The sequence below is a fragment of the Cavia porcellus genome, unplaced genomic scaffold, assembly GCF_034190915.1.
Source record: "Cavia porcellus strain 051 isolate PalLab524CR breed Dunkin Hartley unplaced genomic scaffold, mCavPor4.1 scaffold_19, whole genome shotgun sequence".
NCBI classification, from domain to species: Eukaryota; Metazoa; Chordata; class Mammalia; order Rodentia; family Caviidae; genus Cavia; species Cavia porcellus.
This window is the reverse complement of record NW_026947502.1, coordinates 36,838,754-36,858,282: the sequence shown is the minus strand read 5'-3', so window position 1 is coordinate 36,858,282 and position 19,529 is coordinate 36,838,754. Positions and strand designations below refer to the sequence as shown.

At 33.2% G+C, this 19,529-nt stretch overlaps 1 protein-coding gene across 3 annotated transcripts in view; it reads left to right on the top strand.

The window, feature by feature from the left end:
- Positions 1 to 17,775, top strand: part of Pggt1b (protein geranylgeranyltransferase type I subunit beta) — a 74,793-nt gene extending 57,018 nt beyond the window's left edge. For 2 of the 3 annotated variants that reach the window (XM_003473182.5, XM_063230951.1), the window contains 3 exons: positions 1,946 to 2,130; positions 8,125 to 8,233; positions 12,209 to 17,775. In XM_003473182.5, coding sequence (XP_003473230.1) covers positions 1,946 to 2,130; positions 8,125 to 8,233; positions 12,209 to 12,390 — 476 coding nt within the window. In that variant the 3' untranslated portion in view covers positions 12,391 to 17,775. Of the gene's footprint in view, positions 1 to 1,945; positions 2,131 to 8,124; positions 8,234 to 9,076; positions 9,160 to 12,208 lie in introns of all 3 variants that reach the window. The other variant, XM_063230950.1, reaches the window with a different exon arrangement.
- Positions 17,776 to 19,529: the final 1,754 nt, after the last annotated feature.

The following is a 19,529-nucleotide window of genomic DNA, read 5'->3' as shown; positions in this document are numbered from 1 at the left end:
TTTTTTTTTTTTTTTTTTCTTTTTTTTCCTCTTTTTCTTTTTCTTTTCTTTTTTTTTTTAATTTTGAAACAAAGTCTCTCTCAATTGCTAAATTACCTATGTTGGATTCAGATTTGTGGTTTCCCTTACAAGTATGTGCCACCATGCCCAGCTCTTAATGTCTTACTTGTCAAAATGTGCTAAATTTTTTTTCTGGTTTTATGTCTTTTCTTAACACTCTTCTAACATTTTTTTGTAAAGCTGGACTTTTTTAGGGACAGTGGTTAACTGTTGGCAAATTAATTTTAGTTTAAAGCATGGACTGTACTATGAAGTTATTTGTGACCACGCAAAGCCCAACTTTGTTTCAGGAATAGCCACTTTCAAAAGCTGATGTAATGCTCAGTGTTTTTAGTTTGAATTGTACCAGTTTGCTTTCAAGAATCCTAAAAAGGAGTTCAAATGGTAATGCTTAAATACCTTTGCTTTCTTTTGGGTAGTTGGTTTTAAAAATGATATAATGTCAATTAGAGACATTATGTGTAATGATAACAATAGTACCTAAAACCATACCCATCATGAAAGAGAAATTCAAACTAGTGAGTCATGCCAAGTGTTGGGCACATGCCTGTAATCCACGTACTTGGGAGCCTGGGACAGAAGGATCACTGGGAGTTCAAGGCCAGCCTGGACTATCTAATGAGTAGTCTTGCCTCAGAAAACCAGAAAAAACAAAACAATGAAACTAGTGAGTCATTGACATGAAAATACAGTGGTTAGTTTCTTAATAGAAGTTACTCTAAAAGGATGGGATAAATTTGTTTTACTTTTCTACTTTAGTTCACTCAAGAATTCTAAAGATTAAATAATTCTCACAGGCAGGAACATATGAAGTATGATAGCTGCTATGAATTTTTAAAGGATGTCACTTTTCCATTCTCCAAGAATCCATACACCATGTAGAACACTAGAAGGAAAATTATAGAGAATGAGATGTATTAGAAAAAATCCATTTAAATTGCTGAAATTAATAAAAATCCTTAGAGCTCTTGATTACTTTCTTGTTGCTGAGACAAAAATACCTGACATCCATGAGTTAAATGAAGAAAGGTTTATTTTGTCTCACAGTTTGTATTCATCTCAGGACCTCTGTGCACTCAAGTGCTTAAATCTCTCATATAAAATGATGCAGTATTTGAACATAATCTATGTACATCTTCCTGTAAACTTTAAATCCTTTACAAATTATGAGATCTAAAAATGTAAATGCCATATAAATACTTGTTATGTTGTATTGTTTAGAGAATAATGACAAGGAAAATGTCTGTTCAGTATACAGTGGTACCTCAGTTCACTAGCTTAATTTGTCCCATCATTGTAGAAAAGATGGCCACATTTGTGTTTATTTGAGAAAGTTGACTGCAATCGTGTTTGTCACTCAGTGCAGATTTTGCAAACACAGTTTTGCTGAACACTTCTGTAAACCAAATTGTTTGCAAACAAAGTGTTCCTGAACCAAACACTGTACTCTGCTTTTTTCCAAAAATTTTTGACCCTCATTTGATTATATCATAGTTGCTGAACTCACAAGTTATAAGGGACCACCTCCTCTAAAACCAGAATCACATGACTGTCCTGCACAAGAACTTGCTCGTCATAGAATTTGGTTCCAAACCTCCTAATTAACTATATAGTTTTAAGCAAGTTGTTTAAATCTGTTGCAAGTCTTTTTCATGAGTAAAATGTTTTTTCTAGCTTTAAATTATCTTAAAATCTATCCTCAGCAATCTTAAAATCTATCCTCAGCAAACTAAGATTGAAGATTTTAGTGTTTAGTAATTGTGAAATTGCTGTTTATTTCATTGTTTTGTAGAATTACTTAACCATTTGTTTCTCCAACCATTTTGTACTGTTTCCAGAGTCATCTAAGTTGAAGTTTATAGCACTGTGTGGTTTTGATTAACAGGAGGATCCACCTTCTGTGGTATTGCATCCCTATGCCTAATGGGTAAACTAGAAGAAGTTTTTTCAGAAAAAGAACTGAACAGGATAAAGAGGTGGTGTATAATGAGGCAACAAAATGGTTATCACGGAAGACCTAATAAGCCAGTGGACACCTGTTACTCATTTTGGGTGGGCGCAACTCTGAAGGTAAGAGAAATAATAAAATGAGGAACCTATACTCTGTTAGTATAAATTCTGCTAAAGGTTTGATATTTGTACTGTACGTTAAATATTGTTAGCAATAAGCTACTAAATTTTGTCTGGTGGCACTAATTAAAACTTTCTTGCGAAACTCAAAATGATTGAGAATTCAAGTTTTTTTATACCTACTTATATTTTGACACTTGTTATATGCCTACTTTCTTATATATCTAATATCAAAAATCTGTTAGTGGAACTGACTAGTAATCCATATAATACAGGGGTCCATCTGAAAGTGATACCAGTAAAGATTTTATGGGAAGTTATTATTCTTAAATGTAATCATAGGTCATTTCTTGAAAAACTACTTAATTTTTTTTATTTAAAGAGAAAAAAGAAATAAAGCAATAAAAGGGTACAAATAATACAGAATTTCAAGAAAAAAATATACAGTAAGAAATCACTAGTTAATCGGTTACATATTGTCATCTTAGAAACAGTTGTCCAAATTATAAAATTAAGGCATATAAAGTGGACATTCATATAGTGAGATTGCAGACAGTTCCGTTCAATGATCCAACAAAAGCTCAGTAATATGGTTTTCCATCCTACACACTGAAACATACATGCAGTTATATCCCTTAAACCACCTTCCTTTCCTCTCTTTTTTACAATAACAATTACACTTTTTGGGTTTTATTACTTCCACAGTTCTTATTACTTTTTTTTGAAGAGAATAAAACCAAACGTGACTATACAAAACAGAGTCAGTTAGAACAGAAGGATGGCCATAGTACATGATGCAAAATAGAATACCAGGTGATCAAAAATGGTTACCATTGTGCCTCTTGCTATTTTTAAAAAGAGTTGCCTATATCATCAGGTATAATAGAATTGATCAAAACAGTACAGAACAAGACCAATAAACTTACACTGGAGACCTTACAGGACTTCAGAAGAAGATAATAGTCAAACCCTAATGGGCATCATAGTAAATCTTATTGCCTTCAAAGTGGTTGCCTATACCCTCAAACTTGGTATTATCAAAAAAATAGAATATAGTAAAATCAGACAGAACAAGATGGGGAGAGCAATACTGGGGTTCAAATCAGGCTAATAGGAAAACAAAAAAGTTACTATAATATATCCCGCTATTTTTTAATTTAGTTTTCCCTTAATTGAAAAAAAAATAAGAAAAAAATAGATTAATTTAAAAAGGGGGGGATTGAGATAAAAGAGGACATTGTAACAGAACAACACAGGTCAGAACCGAACAATTTAAGCATCATTTGTGTTTCACCACCAGATAATTTAACATAATAGTAGTCACCATAGTGCCTCTTTCCTTGAATTATTTGACATAACTTCGTATACTATAGCATCAAGCATATCAAGACAGTATGAAGCTATTCAAGAGAATGAAAGAATTACAGGATATTTAGAAAAAAAACTACTTAATTTTTTAAAAATCTTTTTGTATATTTTTGAATTTTCTTGTTTTTAATACCTTTTAATATACTAACTGCATAAAGTTATTGAGGCAGTAATCCCACAAGTTCTCTGTCTAAATACCTTTTCACCTTTAAGAAATATTGTGTAGCTCATGTATTCTAAAATCAACAAGGATTTTTATTCATTTTCTATTGATACCCTTATTTTCTCTCATAAACAAGACTCATAACACTGTGACTGAAATAAGTTCAAACAAAAATGATAGCAGTAGACTCCTGTTTCTCCTGACATCTAGTGCCATTTCTCAGCATGTGATTTTTCTGTAATCAGAACATTCATTCAAACGGAGAGAGACTGATGTAATGGCTCCCATATATCCATCAACCAATGTCAGTAGTTAGCAGCTCAGAGCAATCATCTGTACTCTTAAAGTACTTTCTTGTATTCATTTTGTTATTTTAAGGTAAATCCTAGAAACAATTTTTATACTATGTAGAATTCTTCAAGATAAGGTAATCTCTTAATGACAATAACTTTTTAAAGACAACCTTAAACTGAGCATGGTAGCACACACACAACTGTAATCTTAGCACTCTAGGAAGCTAAGGCAGAAAGATTACAAATTTGAGTCCTACCTGAGTCACTTAGAAATTTGTGTGTGTATATAAATACATATGTGCATTTAAATATCGTCTATGTAAATATATATGGATATATGGAAAAACATGGATATGTACATATCACATCTAAAAAATTACTCATTTTTTCTTATTAAACATCCAGTCAGTGATGAATCATATCAAGAAGCACCTAATGTTTGGTTGTCTCTCCTTTGGATCAAAGGGCTTCAGAATTGTCAACATGCTTTTTTCTTTATTAAGTTGCTATTGGCTTTTTAAAAAACTTTTTTATTGTAGTAAAGTAAGCCTAACATGCAGATACTTGTTGTATTCACAGTGTTGTATAATCACCTCCACTATTTATGTGCACTTTTTTATCATCCCCAAACATGAAAGTTCTTTAATGGGTAAATGTTAACTTCCCAGCCACTCCATTGCCGCCTTGCCTACCTCCTGGGAACTAACCTCTGTACTGCTCTGTGTGAGTTTGCCTATTCTAGGTCCTTGTGGAATTGTGAAATATTTCTTCTCTGTCTACTGTATTTCACTTAGCTTATTTTCATAGTTCACCTATGTTGTAATACATATCAAAATGTTATTCCTCTTATGGCTAAATAATACTTTATTGCATGGATGTGCTACATTTTTCTTATTCATACTTCTATCAGTGGTCAGTGAGTTGTTTGCACCTATTGACTGTTGTGACTAATGTTGTGATGTACACGGTATGTACAGATTCCTGCCTTTATCTTTCCGGACTTACATGCCCCGATGTGAAAATGCTCCTCATATGAGAGCTTTATCTTTAACTTTTTGAAGAACTACTGAACTTTTCCACAACAACTGCACCATTTTACATTTCTATCAACAATGTGTAAGGGTTCTAATTTCTTTACATCCACATCAACACTTTTTTTTTCTGGTGTGTTTGTTTGTTCATTTGTTTTTAGGAAATAGCTATCCTCATAAGTTTGGAGGATATCTCATCATGGCTGTGATTTGCATTTCCCTAATATGTAGTGATGCTCAAACATCTTTTCATGTGCTCATTGTTGATTTGTATATCTTTTAGGGAGAAATGTCTGTTTTACTTTCTTCCTCCCTTTTTAGTCAGATTTTGTTGGATTTTAGGAGTTTTTCATTATATTCGTTTATTGTGGATATTATCGTTTATTCTGGATGTTAGTCCCTTAACAGTACATGGATAGGAAATGTTTTTCTCCCATTACTTGAATTGCCTTTTAGTTGTTTTTTGGGTTTGTTTTTTTTGTTTTGTTTTGTTTTGTTTTGTTTTTTTTGTTGTACCGGGGATTGAACTCACGACCTTGCACTTGCCAGGCAGGTACTTATGCCACTAAGCTAAATTCCCAGCCCCTTGAATTGCCTTCTAACAGTTCATAGTGTCCTTGGATGCACAAAAGTTTTTAGTTTTGATGCAGTGCAATTTAGTAATTTTTTCTTGTTCTTTTTGTATCGCATTTATGAAATAATTGCCAAATCAGTGACATGAAGACTTTCCCTAAATTTGTCTTCTAATAGTTGTGTAGTCATATGGTGTTTAGGTCTTTTCATTAGACTTGAGTTAATTTTTGTACCATATAAAATCCAGCATGATTCTTTATATTATTAAGGGATTAAAAATGGTGACATTCTACCATTACTGCTAAATTTATTCACTAACATTCATTTAAGAACTTTACTGGCCCTAAGGCATAATTTGTACAGAAAACAGTTAAACAGTTCTCTCTGTCAATGTTAGTTCAGTTCAGCACAGTGAGTTGATTCTGAAGCATCCTCTCAAGATTCCCAGGGAAATGTTGGGGTTTTCTTTTGAGTATCATTGTGAACTTGTTTCTTTTCAATAATCAGATTGTCCCATCTTTAACCTGTATTTGGTCCTTGAATCTTACTGATACAGTCTTAACATTTGACAATTCCTGAAGGAAACCACTTCTAAACATTTTTTAATTTTCATTTTTATGACCATTACCTTAATTTTAAATGATGTATCAATTTCTTGACTTCCCAGCCATAGAAACATTTTAGACATCTTGGTCTATTTTTAAATGTCTTTATTTTTAGGTATCTTTGATTCCTAACTAGATTTACCTTCACTTTTTTCCAGCAAAATGTTAATGATTATTTTATTATTAGTTTTGAATTTGACCCTTTTATTTCTTTTCAAAGCTGTATGCTTGCTTTTACTTCTAAATGTTACATTAGATAACATTCATATTTTGTTTGGTAACAATAATCAAATCTTATTTTTTGCCTAAGGGTTCTGAAATTTGAAAATCAGTAGTTAGCATTTATTGACAATATTTTATTAAACATCATTCTTTTTTAAGAATAGGAAAATTTATTGAGAAATAATGGGAAATAGGACTAGCTCCTGGGAGATAGGAAAGGGCCCTGATTGGGTTGCCAGCCAGCCTACCTTTCTTAGGTTTTATAGAGTAAAGTCATGAGGTAGCTACAACGTGAGTCAACAATTGGATAATAATTGATTGACCAGTAGCAAGTGCATGTGGATGACATAGTCATCAATCTGTAGATTAGCTTGTGTTTAGTCTTAGGTTTAGTAGTCTCAGTTTCAGACTTCATTTTAGTCTTGGTTTTAGTGGGTGGAAGAGGATGGCCCACCCCAATGAGATAACACTTTATTTATAAGGGAAATTTCAAAAGGGTGATACCAATAATCTCGAACTTGTGTTTATCTTGTGTAAATGTGGCCATTGTGACTTCTGTCTTCAGATTCCTCTCCAGTCACAGTTCCCATGTGTTCTCATCCTCTTCGACTCCCCTGAAGCCCAGCCCTGTCTGACTGCCTGTAATATTTCTACCTAACTCAGCTGTCCATAGTATTCCCACCCCACCCCTAAAAGGTACCCCTAACTGCAATTAGGGGAAAGGGGGAGCAGTTTCCATCTAGCTGCTTTGAGCCATAAGGGTCAGTACAGGAGAGACCACAGTCAGTGGCCTTCTCCAGAGAGCTAATCTAATGGGCCCTGAAGTTGTTTAGCGGTTATGAATGTCCTTCACAAGACTGATCTAGAAAGTAGAGCACTGAGGTTATAATTGTTTTTTATGTGACAGCACATGTGCTACATGATGGGAAGTGTCCCTAACGTCAGGATTTCAAAAAGTTTCTTTCTTTATATTCTACTAGTTAAGTGAAAATAAATGAGCAAATTTGTTCTTTATTTCTATCATAATTTTCTTTAAGCTTTATCTTTCTTTTGTTTTGTTTTATTTTGTTTTGTTTTTTGGAGAAATGTTGTTCATCACCACTAGTATCTTCCTATGACTATTAGCACACTTTATACCACCTTATCTTCAAAACTTTCTTGAACTCTTTTGTCTTTTATTCCTTGACTCCATTTTCTTCATAGGTCTTTTTCATCTTCTTAATGAGATTTTGAGATAGAATATAAAATATATGTCCTACATGACTGTTTACAGTTTTTTATATTCTAATCATACTTGTATCAGCTTTATCTTTTAAAGCACTGTAAGTTTTTAATATACTTATATAAAATTATCTCTAGCTTTTGGTTAATAATGATTTTTCGTGCTCCTTTCTGAAATATTTTTAATTTCAGTTATATCAGTTTGTAACACATGTATTAAGAACCTATAATAAAAGTTAAAATGTGATACTTTTAAATGATTATTTTGAGCTGATTAGAGAAATTGTGTTTGATCTAGCTTAATGTGATACAAAGAGCTAAAGTTCCCTTTTGGTTAAGAAAAGGAGAGTGGACTTGGCAAGAAGAGAAAAAAGACATTGTAGCTGATGAAGTTTAAATGTTGAAATCCTCACAGATTTGCTCTTGAGAGGCCTTAACTACAGAAAAACATATTTAAATGATACATATCTGAAATGTAAGGCAAAGTTCAGCATAAACATTTTCATGTTTCATTTCAGCTTCTGAAAATTTTCCAGTACACTAACTTTGAGAAAAATAGAAATTACATCTTATCAACTCAAGATCGCCTTGTAGGAGGCTTTGCCAAATGGCCAGACAGTCATCCAGGTAATTATTTTCTTTATGAATCCAGAATAATATTTCTTTTATTTCCTGAAATCTTTAAGCATCTTTGTCAGAAAATATCACATTTTTAAAGTTAAATTAAATAGTGTATTTTTTAAAAGATAGCTTAAGTCTATTTTTTAAAAGATAGATTATTTGAGATAGATTTAGGGTAGTGACCATTATAAAGGAAAAGGTTATCAAGATGTAGAGGTATGGTGGGCATTTTCCTCAAAATTCTTAGCAATATCTTATTTCATTTGTGATAGTATGGCAGATGACCTGAATGGGACCTTTACAAAATAGGAAAATATTTGTCTCATTCAGAATTGTTAGGCATTATTGGAGCTAAGTAGGACAAACTGCTCGCAATTCTAAAGAAAAGCTATTCTTATTCATTTTATAAGTCATTAATTGAAAAATGTATCAAATTCTGAATACAGGTATTCCTCACTGGAGAAGACCACCTGGATGGCTCTCCTTGAATACAGAGCTGTTAACTCCACTTTGGCTATACCTGGCCCTGTCTCCTCATACTGATGCGTACAGACCTGGCTAAGCCATTTCTTTTTCCCGTCAGCTGGCTCTAAGCAATGTAAATGGGGCCAGCCAAAGTAATGATGCATAAGCTTTGAAGCCGGCTCACAGTCGCTGTTTCCCCACCTCAGAGTCTCTCTAAATGGTTGAGCCCAACAATGTGGCAGAGCCACACAGCTCCAGGGCTGGCAGCTGGGCTTAAGCCTCAAGATAAGAGGCTATGACTTCTTAGGGCTGAAAAGTTTACATATCAGAAACTGAAGCAACAGCCTCCTAAACATTAAATGCTACCTCAATTGTGTTGTGCAGGTTGGTCTTTCTGCATACCCTTCTCTCTGCATAGTGCAGAGGTGCTTTCTGGCTTCCTAACTATCCCAGCTCACAGTACTCAGGTAATTCCCACCTTTCGTACAATCACTCATTCTCTAGCCACTCCCTTCTTTAGGAATGAATAAAATCTGGGTTAGGCCCTGGACCGTGGTCTTTGTTCCATGAACCCTCACCTGGACCAGACTCAGGACCCATTGGCTGCCCTTAACTATAAATATGTATTGGTGTTTTTATTCTCGCCATGGGTTGCACTGGAGGTGGTACTTTGAAATTAATTTGCTAGAATTCCAATCATGTTTCCATGGGGTTATAAATACAGACTTCCTGGACCATGACATGGACAGGAAAAGGGCTTTATATCTCACTTCCCATGTTGTTGTTCTCCAGGTTTCAGTAGATTCAGGTAACTTTTCTAGGTGAGTGCTTAATATCTCAACTTGCACTGTTCACTGTCTAAAACTCAAGAACCAGATACATTCAAACAGTGTGAACAACACCCAGAGTCTGCCTCTTCTCCCACCACTAGTGCTATTCTCCAACCTGACCAGCCATGTACACAGGCTAAGCTGTCCATTTACCTTTCCATTAAAATCAGTGTAAGAGTGAAAATAATTCAGAGCATTGATACTTTTGCTAGCAAGTTGTCAAAGAAGTACAATCAATATATAAACCAGATACAAGGAATAATTGTTTTTAAAGCATTGCAGTAGAATTACAGTTTTTATTTTCAGTCTAAAAAGTTACCTCTTCAGCTCATCTTCTGTCATAATACTGGTGGGAATGTGTACTTGAATCAAAACATAAAAGACGGATAAAATCATATTTTTGTACTTAAAGAAGCAGGAATATTTCCTCACACTCATAAATTAATTTCTAAAGCAAAATATTTTAATTTTTAGTATGTACAGTGCATCGCTCTAAAATAATACATAGCTTTACATGCTTAAAAATGCCTCAAGAAAGCTGAAGGTTATTTTGGGTTTTTGTTTTGTCTTTTTGAGATAAGATATTCACTCTGCAGTTCATTCTAGTCTTAAACTCACTTTGTAGCCCAGATTGGCCACAAACTTGCAGCAATACTCCTGTCTCAGCCTCCCAAATGCTAGAATTACGGGCATGTGCCACCATACCCATCTGCTTTTAATATTTTAAAAATCAGTGTATGATACTATCTTAATTAAATAATTGAAATTACAGTCTCTCAGAAAGTATCTCTTGAATAAGCTTACTTACAGAATGTCATATATTTTCAAAAGAAAATACTTGAAGCTTTGTTCCCGGAGAGATCAGTGACGAACTTTAACATTTGTGTAAGTAATCGTATAGGATGCTCAATTTTCACAGATATAGTAGATCATCTTTGAACTCTGTACACTAGCAGGCATAGAAAATCTTTGTGTGATAAATTGAATATGGAAAGAACTATTCTCAGAGCCTTTAAGAAAATCATTTTAATAATATTCTTTAAAATTAAGTTTTAGTTCTAGTAAATCAAATAACAGATTTGATGCAGAGATTTTAATATGCATTTATAGAAGAAACATTTGAAAAGAGTAACATTATATTATAAAATAAATACATATTTCTAAATACTTCAGTGTGTCACTACAGATAAGGAGGTGTTTTTTAAAACTACTGAAATTTGAAACAAATAAGTTCTGGTCTCTAGCTTCAATAAAATTCCTTCTGATGAAAAATAGAACCATCACTTCATCTGGAGAGATTTTCATTTTCATAAGATTCTATTTGATGTTATTCTGGACATATAGTATGCATCTTTCTATTGCATTATTTCCTGAGAAAGCTTTCAGTTTCTAAAAGTAAAGTTTAGGGGCAGGGAGTTTAGCTTAGTAGTATAAGCACCTGCCCTGGTCCAGAGTTCAATCCCCAGTACCAAAAAATAAATAAATAAACAAAGTGTAATGTCTCTTAATGCCCTTTGTCATTTTAGGATAGCTATATAAAATGATGCAGTAGTATAGAAAAAATCAAATTTGTTTTGGAATCTAAAAATTAGAGAAAAGTAAATCAGAAAAAGTCTAATTGTTAACTTTTTTTGACAAAGTTTAACTTGGTAAAATCTTTTGAACTTTAATAGCTCTTGAGATTACAAATGTTGCCTAATTCAAAAATAAAAAAAAATTTTAACTGCTACCAAGCTGTTTTTTTTATTAGTGTTCCCATAGCTAAGGATTCTTAGCTCTTTAGAAGTCTATATAAGGCTGTGAGACAGCCAGTGCTCACATGAATTCAGTGACCACTTTAGTAGAAGAGGGTTGCTGTCTCATGGAAAAAGGGAAACTGTAGTGAGGCCAGTGCAGAAAAATTGTTATTATAACCAAATAGAATATGAGTTTGTTTTTATTGTCAGATCAAGTATTTTTAGAATAACTGACATCTTAAATAGGAGAATGTTAAAAATAACATAGCATTTCAAGGTGGTTATTTTTGCTTCTTAAAATAGTTCAGGAACTGTCATTAATAAAGCTAGGACGTAGAAGGATGGGATGTATTACCTCTTAAATTCAGAGGTAGGTTTATTTTCACTTAAAGGGGGAAAAAACTATAAAGTCACTTGTTTCTGTGTTCTACAGTAACCAAAAAAGAAGGCATACTAAAGTGAGAAAAGACTTTCATGTTATTGCTATTCTTCCTCTCTGTCCTTAAGAGAATGCTAATAGTGTCATCTCTTCAGTTAGGAGATACTGGTTAATAATGATTTCATTGGAGCCGGATGTGGTGGCTCACGCCTGCAATCCCAGCACTCGGGAGGCTGAGATGGGGTATCGTTGGGAGTTCAAGACCAGACTGGGCTACAAAGTGACCTCAAGGCCAGCCTGAACTGCATAGTGAGACCCTGTCTCAAAAAAAGCAAAGAAAAAAAAATGATTTCATCATATTTTTAATTCTGATTATCTGTTTTTTGGATTTTTTGTTTTGTTTGTTTTTTAATTAGAGTTTAAGACTTGGAGAAATTAAATGTTTCCAAAAATGTGTTTAGCATTTTTCTACATTTATTCTTAATGTATTAATAGTCTGGAAACTAAAATATTTTGTAGCATAATTAGTAAGAATGCCTAGTTTAAGGGGAAAAAATGTCTCCTTTTACAGATGCTTTGCATGCATACTTCGGGATCTGTGGCCTGTCACTAATGGAGGAAAGTGGGATTTGTAAAGTTCATCCTGCTCTGAATGTAAGCACACGAACTTCTGAACGCCTTCGTGATCTCCATCAAAGCTGGGAATCCAAGGACTCTAAACAAAGCTCAGAGGATGTCCATGACTCCAAATGACTTACTTTAAATGGGGAGGTAGGGGTGGTAGGGGTTTGTAGCATAACTGTAGCTCAAGGTTAAAAGCCATGTATAATCATGTGTGCTCTGTTTTTTAAGGGGTAGAGTTACAATCAAAGCTTGTACTGATACCACTTGATATGGTCTCAAGCCAGTAACCTTTGTACTAGGTTTCAAGAAAATCTTTGTGAAGTTTGAACCACAGTGGATTCTATTATGGCTCATAAATGTTTATACTGTATTTCTAAGAAGTTCTTTGAGGAAAACAAAACTATATATGTAGGTTATCTTTTTTTAAAACCCTTCAGTACAAATTTTATCTTATAAAATGAACACAAATCTTCAAAACAAGTTTACAGTTCAAATAGCATTGATAATCTTCAGGTGAGCCCTTAGAGAATATTTAAAAATATTGACTAATAATGGTAAAAATTTGCTTTAATGAATTAATCATGTAACATTATTAATTGAAAACAAATGATCATATAATTTTTTTAAAGAATGATGTATTTTGTCTAAAGTGTGCCAATTAAACTTATGTGACTTATATAAATGAAAGTAATAACTTCGTAGTAAGAATAAATAGGTTTAACTAATACGATAATTTTCTAGAGAGAAGTCTATTATGTATTATAGGGGAAGTAATTGAATTATCTGTGATACTATGAATGAGAAAGTTTTATTGTGTCAGTGTCCTTAATTAGACATTGCTGGGGTGAGTATCAGTTAACTCTTTAAAATCTCAATCATTAGTTGCCTTTTGTGGACACAAAGAAGTGAGTCTTTCTTATCTAGCAGGAAAGACATTTAGTGTTTCTGTTTGTTTTTCTGAGATTTGTGATACTATAAACTGTACTTTTATAGCTGAGTTATTTTTAGCCATTTGGGTTATTTCTTTTTTTTTATTTCATTGCCACCAGTTTGTCAGCCAGTCTAATTTCAAACTATTGGGTTGAGCATCCCTAGTACAAAAATCCGAAATCTGAAAAGATCAACATTCAAACTTTGGCACTAAAAGTGGAAAATTCCACATTTGACCTTATGTGACGGGTCATAGTCAAAACAGAGGGACCCAAAATAGATTATAGAAAATTGCCTTCAGCCATGTGTGTGAGTAATGAATGAAACATGAATTTATTCTGTATTTAGACTTGGGTCTCATCTTCAGGTGTGTGTAAGTAAATATTTTAAAATTTTAAAGCCATTTAAAATCTCAAACACTTCTGAAATGGTCCCTATCATTTTGAATAAGAGATACTCAGCCTGTAATAATTGCATAATTTTTTTCAAAGTAAGTAAATAAAAACATGTAAATACAAAAATAAAACCAGTCAAGTAAATTCAGTGGTACAACTTCACACATAGTCACATATTTTTATAATTCCAGATCAGTGGGAGGGAAAGGTAACCCTTTAAGAGGGTAATAACTAGGGTTTCACTTTGCTTACTGGTTTGTTTTGTTCTTAATTCTATGAACTGGCTAATCATAAAAGAGATGGTATAAAATCTCTTCATTAGTAACCAGCTTGTCAGATCACATCCTTTGTGTGATGGCATTCAGAAGTTTGAGTCTCATACTGAAAAGGAGAAGGAAATCTCACTGAAGGAACTGGGTTTAAGTTAGTCTTGGTAAAATTAAAATTGAATTATTTTATGGATGTCAATATAAAAATTATATCAGATTGTAACATTTTAAATTTATTTCCTAAATTAGAGGGAAAATACCCTAACATAATCATTCTTCCCAAGGGAAATCTAGTATATACTTAGAAAAGTGCTTGTTATTGGCATGCTTAGTTTAATGCTGAATTGTAAAGGCAACTATTTTTTTAACTTTTAATGTTAAAAAATGTTAATAGGTCTGGGATGATGCTCAGTGGTAGAGCACTTAACTAGCATGTGTGAGGCCCTGGGTTCAATCCTCAGCACCACTAAAAACAATTTTTTTTAAAATTACAAATCTTCCAAAGATGAAAAAGTAGGATTAACAATATGTTATCTTTCCACAGATTATTACATCTGTATCTCAAACTAAGCCATCCTTTAGACACTGAGAGTTAAAACAACTTGTGTATAATGACTTTAGGAGTTTATAAAGCCCACATTGTTTTTTCTGAGTTACCCTATGAGATTAAAAGGTAATAAAATAATATTAATTATGTTTATGAATGAAAGTTAGAAAATAATTCTAGCTCAAGTAATTCATAAAACTATTACATATTTTTTAACTCCTTGAGTAATTTAATAGCAAAGGAATATTAGTGATAGAATTGTTCTAGTTGATATACTTGGGATTCAGACCCTTCGGAAACTTTATGGACCAGTGAATGTTCATGTTTCACAGAAACATTGACCAAAAAATACTAGGACTTTATGGATTGTGGAAAAAGCTCTTCTTGTTTCTAAATAGTTACTTAGAAGAAAAATATTTATTAATAAATTATAAGCAATATTCCACATATATGCTCCATCCTTTAGCAGTAGTGACATAATAAGAAAAGACTCACCATCTCAAACAACTGTCCCCTAGTCTAACTTCTCCCCTTCCTGCTTAGCAGTATTTTTTTTATAACAAGAAAAGCTGCTGTTAACCTATTTATCATGTACAGTGTTTTTAGAGTTGACCAGTGATACATATTTGGTATTTGTTAGATTCTTACTTATAAGTAAAATAAAGTCAAATAGATGGTGCTGATAGTGGTCATAGTTTGATAACTGTTGGACCTGAACATAGTTAATAGACAGTGAGGAAGCAGCAGCAGCACTGGAATCAGACGAGCTGCTTTACATCCCGCATGTGCCAGTTCAACAGGAAAGTAGTAAAACAGCTCACCAGGTTGATAGAGGACTAAATGAGACAGTGCATAAGAAGCAGGTAGCAGAGTATCTGAAATAGAGCAAATGCCTAGTCATGCTTTCTGTCATAATTCTCATAAAGTTAGTGTAAAACCTCTTTTCTACAATAAAGGTCTTCACAGTTTAAACTCAGGGAACGTGATAGCAGTACAGTAATTTAATCTACTTATAAAAACACAGAATAACTAGGACAGCCACAGACATTGTCTACAGAACAGGATGACAAATTATGAATCTTAAAATACAAATAAATGAGAACAAACCATACCCATAGCGTTTCTGCATTTTTGTGGAAGTAGAAGACAACTGGTTTGTAAAGCCTCAAGCTGTAGAACTGTATTACCCAGTTTCTCACTGCAAAGTACAGTAGGCCAGTCTGAGAACCCTGCTGAAAGTGGGAAGGGTTTCCACCTTCAGGGGTTAAAGCTGTACGGTAAGATCTGATGACAAATGAGAGCTGTCTGAGCCTCATACTATACTATGTTCCTCTTGAAATTCATGAGAGAGCCCAGAACTGGGGAGAAATTGCTACAAGTAAAATCCAGATTGAACAGGACAAGTGCAATATGACAGAAGGAAGAAAGAAATGGCCAAGGTAAATGTTGGAAGGAAGGCCAGTAGGCACATTAATGTGGACATGCATAATCATGCAAATCACTGTGAAAAAAAAAAGGTAGCTCTAGCTCCATGGAACTAGAAGAGGCAGTATCTAGAGACAGAAACTGGAGTGTCCCTTCATGCTAAAAGCACAAAAAAATCCATTTCCACTTAAAAAAATGAGCAGGATTGCAGTTCTCAAAGTTAGTGTAAGAAGAAAATAAGTAGCTCCCCACGCCCAAAAGACAAAAAACACTTGCAGAGACATGACTAAAAGACAGATGAAAATGTAATACTTCAAAAGTAGTTAACAGTAGGAAGTTAATAGTAATTTATTGTGCTGTCAGGAACCTTAAAACCTACAGTATGAAATAACAGTAACAAAAAACAAGCAGAAATTAGTCCAGATCAAAAGTAAAAGAATTAATAGAAAAATCAAAAAAGTGGAACCTACCTGTAATTCAAAAGCTGGTTTTTTGGTAGAGCTGGCGGGCGGAACTCAGAGACAAACTGCCACCTAACCTATGTAAGAACAAAATGAGAAGCACAACCAGAAAAACTTAAATGATAAGGAGGACCTAACCATAAAACAGGAAATTTTTTGAGTAGGCTACTTTAAGAAATTTTATACAGTAAACAAGAGCAAGCTGGGCATGGTGGCTCACTCCTGTAATCTCAGCACTTGGGAGGCTGAGGCATGAGGAGCATTGCAAGTTTGAGACCAGCCTGGGGTACAAAGTGAGCTCAAGGCCAGCCTGAACTGCATAGCAACACTTTTTCTCAGAAAGAAAGGAAAGAAAAGAAAAAGAAAGAAATTAGAATATTAACTTTTTAAACAAAAGTCCAAATTGCCAAAAAAAAAAAAAAAAAAACAATAATTCAGTCCCACACTGTAAATCTAGCAAACTTTTAAGATTAAATAATCCTACTGTTGCTCAAACAATCCGGAGACTAGAAAAAAATCTCGAGCCTTAAATTGCCAAGAAAAGAAAGAATTCCAAATTCATTTTGTAAAATGAATATAATAGTGTTGATTGAAAAATCTGACAAAGATTGTATCAAAAGAAATTATAGGCCAGTCCAAAAAAAAGTTCTAATGATTTAGTAGCAAGTAACCCAGCAGCCCTTTCAAAGGAAAATAATCATGACTAAGCTGAGTTTATTACAGGAATGCAAGAATTTGATATTAGATGATCTTAATATTCATATTGAGATTTTAAATTATGTGATTATCTCTGTACATAAGAGATTTGATATAATTGAGAACTTAGTAAATATACTCTGTAAGTAGAAATTGATGAGTAATGTATCAACATTATACCTCTGCTTAAAAGCCAGCACCTTAATATTGAAACAAAAGAGGCATTTCAACTAAAGTCAGGAACAACATTAAGCCCACTATCCTTTACTATTTAACATTGTGTTGGGAGTTTGAGCCAAGGAAATTAGACAAAACAAACAGGAATTTAAAAAAAAACTATCTGCAGACATTATATTTCTGGAAATCCCAGAGGGATTTGTTGAAAAACTATTTTAAAAACTTAGTTGATCAAGTGACATTAGCCTTCACCAAATAAGGGCACATATTCTGATTCCATTTAGTAGAAATACAGTATTGGGTAGGCAGAGTTTACATACGCTATCAGAAGTCAGCCTCTTGTTCACCTCTTCCCTTCCCAAGGCAAGTGCTATTATGACTTAATTCATCATCAGTTTTACCTTTTTTGAACTTTATGTAAGTGTATATTGTGTCCATTATTTTTTAACCTAGCTTCTTTGGCTCTGGAAAACAATACAAGGGGACTCTGGTGCTGGTAATGTTCTGTTTCATGATCCAGGTGCTGGTTACATAGGTGCATTCATTTTATGAATATTCATCAAGCTGTACACTTATGATTTGTGCACTCTTCTATAATTATACTTCAATAAAAATATTTAGTTAAAAAAAGTAAAAGACTTTCTGTCTGTATACAAGCCTAAAATAATTAAAAGATGCACTTCAAGAGAAGATCTCGTTGTGATGGTAAAAAATATATATATAAAGATATAAACTTACTAAGGCATGTCTAAATTTTTTTGGCATGTCTACATCTTTTTTTTAGCGTGTTTAAATTTTATATGAGAAAATACTTTTTTAAAAAGAATAAAACTCCTAATAAAAAAAAGTAGACTCAAACAAGCAAAACTATATATTATATTGGAATGGAAGACAACATCCAAGCGCGGTTTTCTCCTTAAGTTAATTTGTAATTTTTAAAGTCTTTTAAATTTTTTTTAATTTGTAATTTTAATGCTATTCTAATTAATAACATTTTCATTGAAGAGAAAAATTGGCCGTAATGAGTGAAGACCAACTACCAAACATTACAACATACTCTAAATCTTCCTTAGCATCACAATTTAAAATATGCACTCTCTCCTAACAATTTCATATCTACAAATTTAGCTGACATTTCCAAATAGGCAATGATACAGTTGCAAGGATCTTGTAATTTTGTAAGCTGTTAAAAGGCACTGATTGAGATTGCATTTATGATAGCAATTCTATGCATTATTAAGGTATGAACAAAAAAGACATTGATAAATTGCTGAGTGAGTTAAAAGTTTAGTATTGGTAAGTAATAGGCAGTCCAGTGGAACAGAAAAATTCCATCAGTAGTCTCAGTGGCATGTTAAAATACAATAAAGGTAACACCTCAAATCAGTGAGAAAATGAACTTTTAACTAAGTACTTTTGGGGATGTCTACTGCTTATTCAGATATTCCCATATTTTTAAATGTATAACTTTATTTGTTTTGAATTTTTGATTTTTGTACTGGATATTTTATAATTTAAAAATAGAAAGTGATAGTGTTCTCGTGTTCTCCTCTCCCTACTCCCTACTCACATCTTGACCTAGAGGTGACCGCCATCACTACATAAAATACATCTGTGACTGTATTTGTACATTGCTCACCTCCATACTTAGAGAGGTATGCACATATGTGTACATATGCGTACTACATAGATGGATTCGATAAGGTAATGTTTCTCTAACAATATGTTACAAATGCCTTTTAATATCCATACTTTTTAAGTTATTAAGACAGTATTAACAGTATCACACTGCTGAAGTTATACACAGTGCCTTTTCACAGTGACAAGTATGTAGCTATAAGAGCCTTGAAAATTAGTCATTGCCTATTTGTGTTTATTTATGCTAAATAGTAATCATTGAGGCAAAAAGTGCATATTTTAAATTTGAGTAACTTCTGGTGAATTGTTTTTCAGTTGTAATAGGGCATCTTGAAACTGAGACTTTAAATATAAACTAATCTTTTGATAATGAAACACTACTTGTAACAATTGTGGCATCGGAAAATATTTTAACAGCTTAATTCCTCAATGTTCATTGCACAGCTTTTAAATATGTGCCACAATTATGTATCAACTCGGTCTGTGCATTACCATGTGTGTTTACACAGGTGTGCACATGCATACATCATCCGTAACAGCTGAAGTGCACATTTTCTGTCTCCAGGACAGGGTTCTCCATTTCATACCACACAATTTCTGTAACTGAGGTATTTATTCCTCCCATCCTCTTGCCTCTTCACATATTTCCTGATGTTTAATTCCATTAACCTTTCATTAAACTGCTAAGTGAAGTAAGAGTTGCCATTAAGAAAGTATATTGGATTTCCAA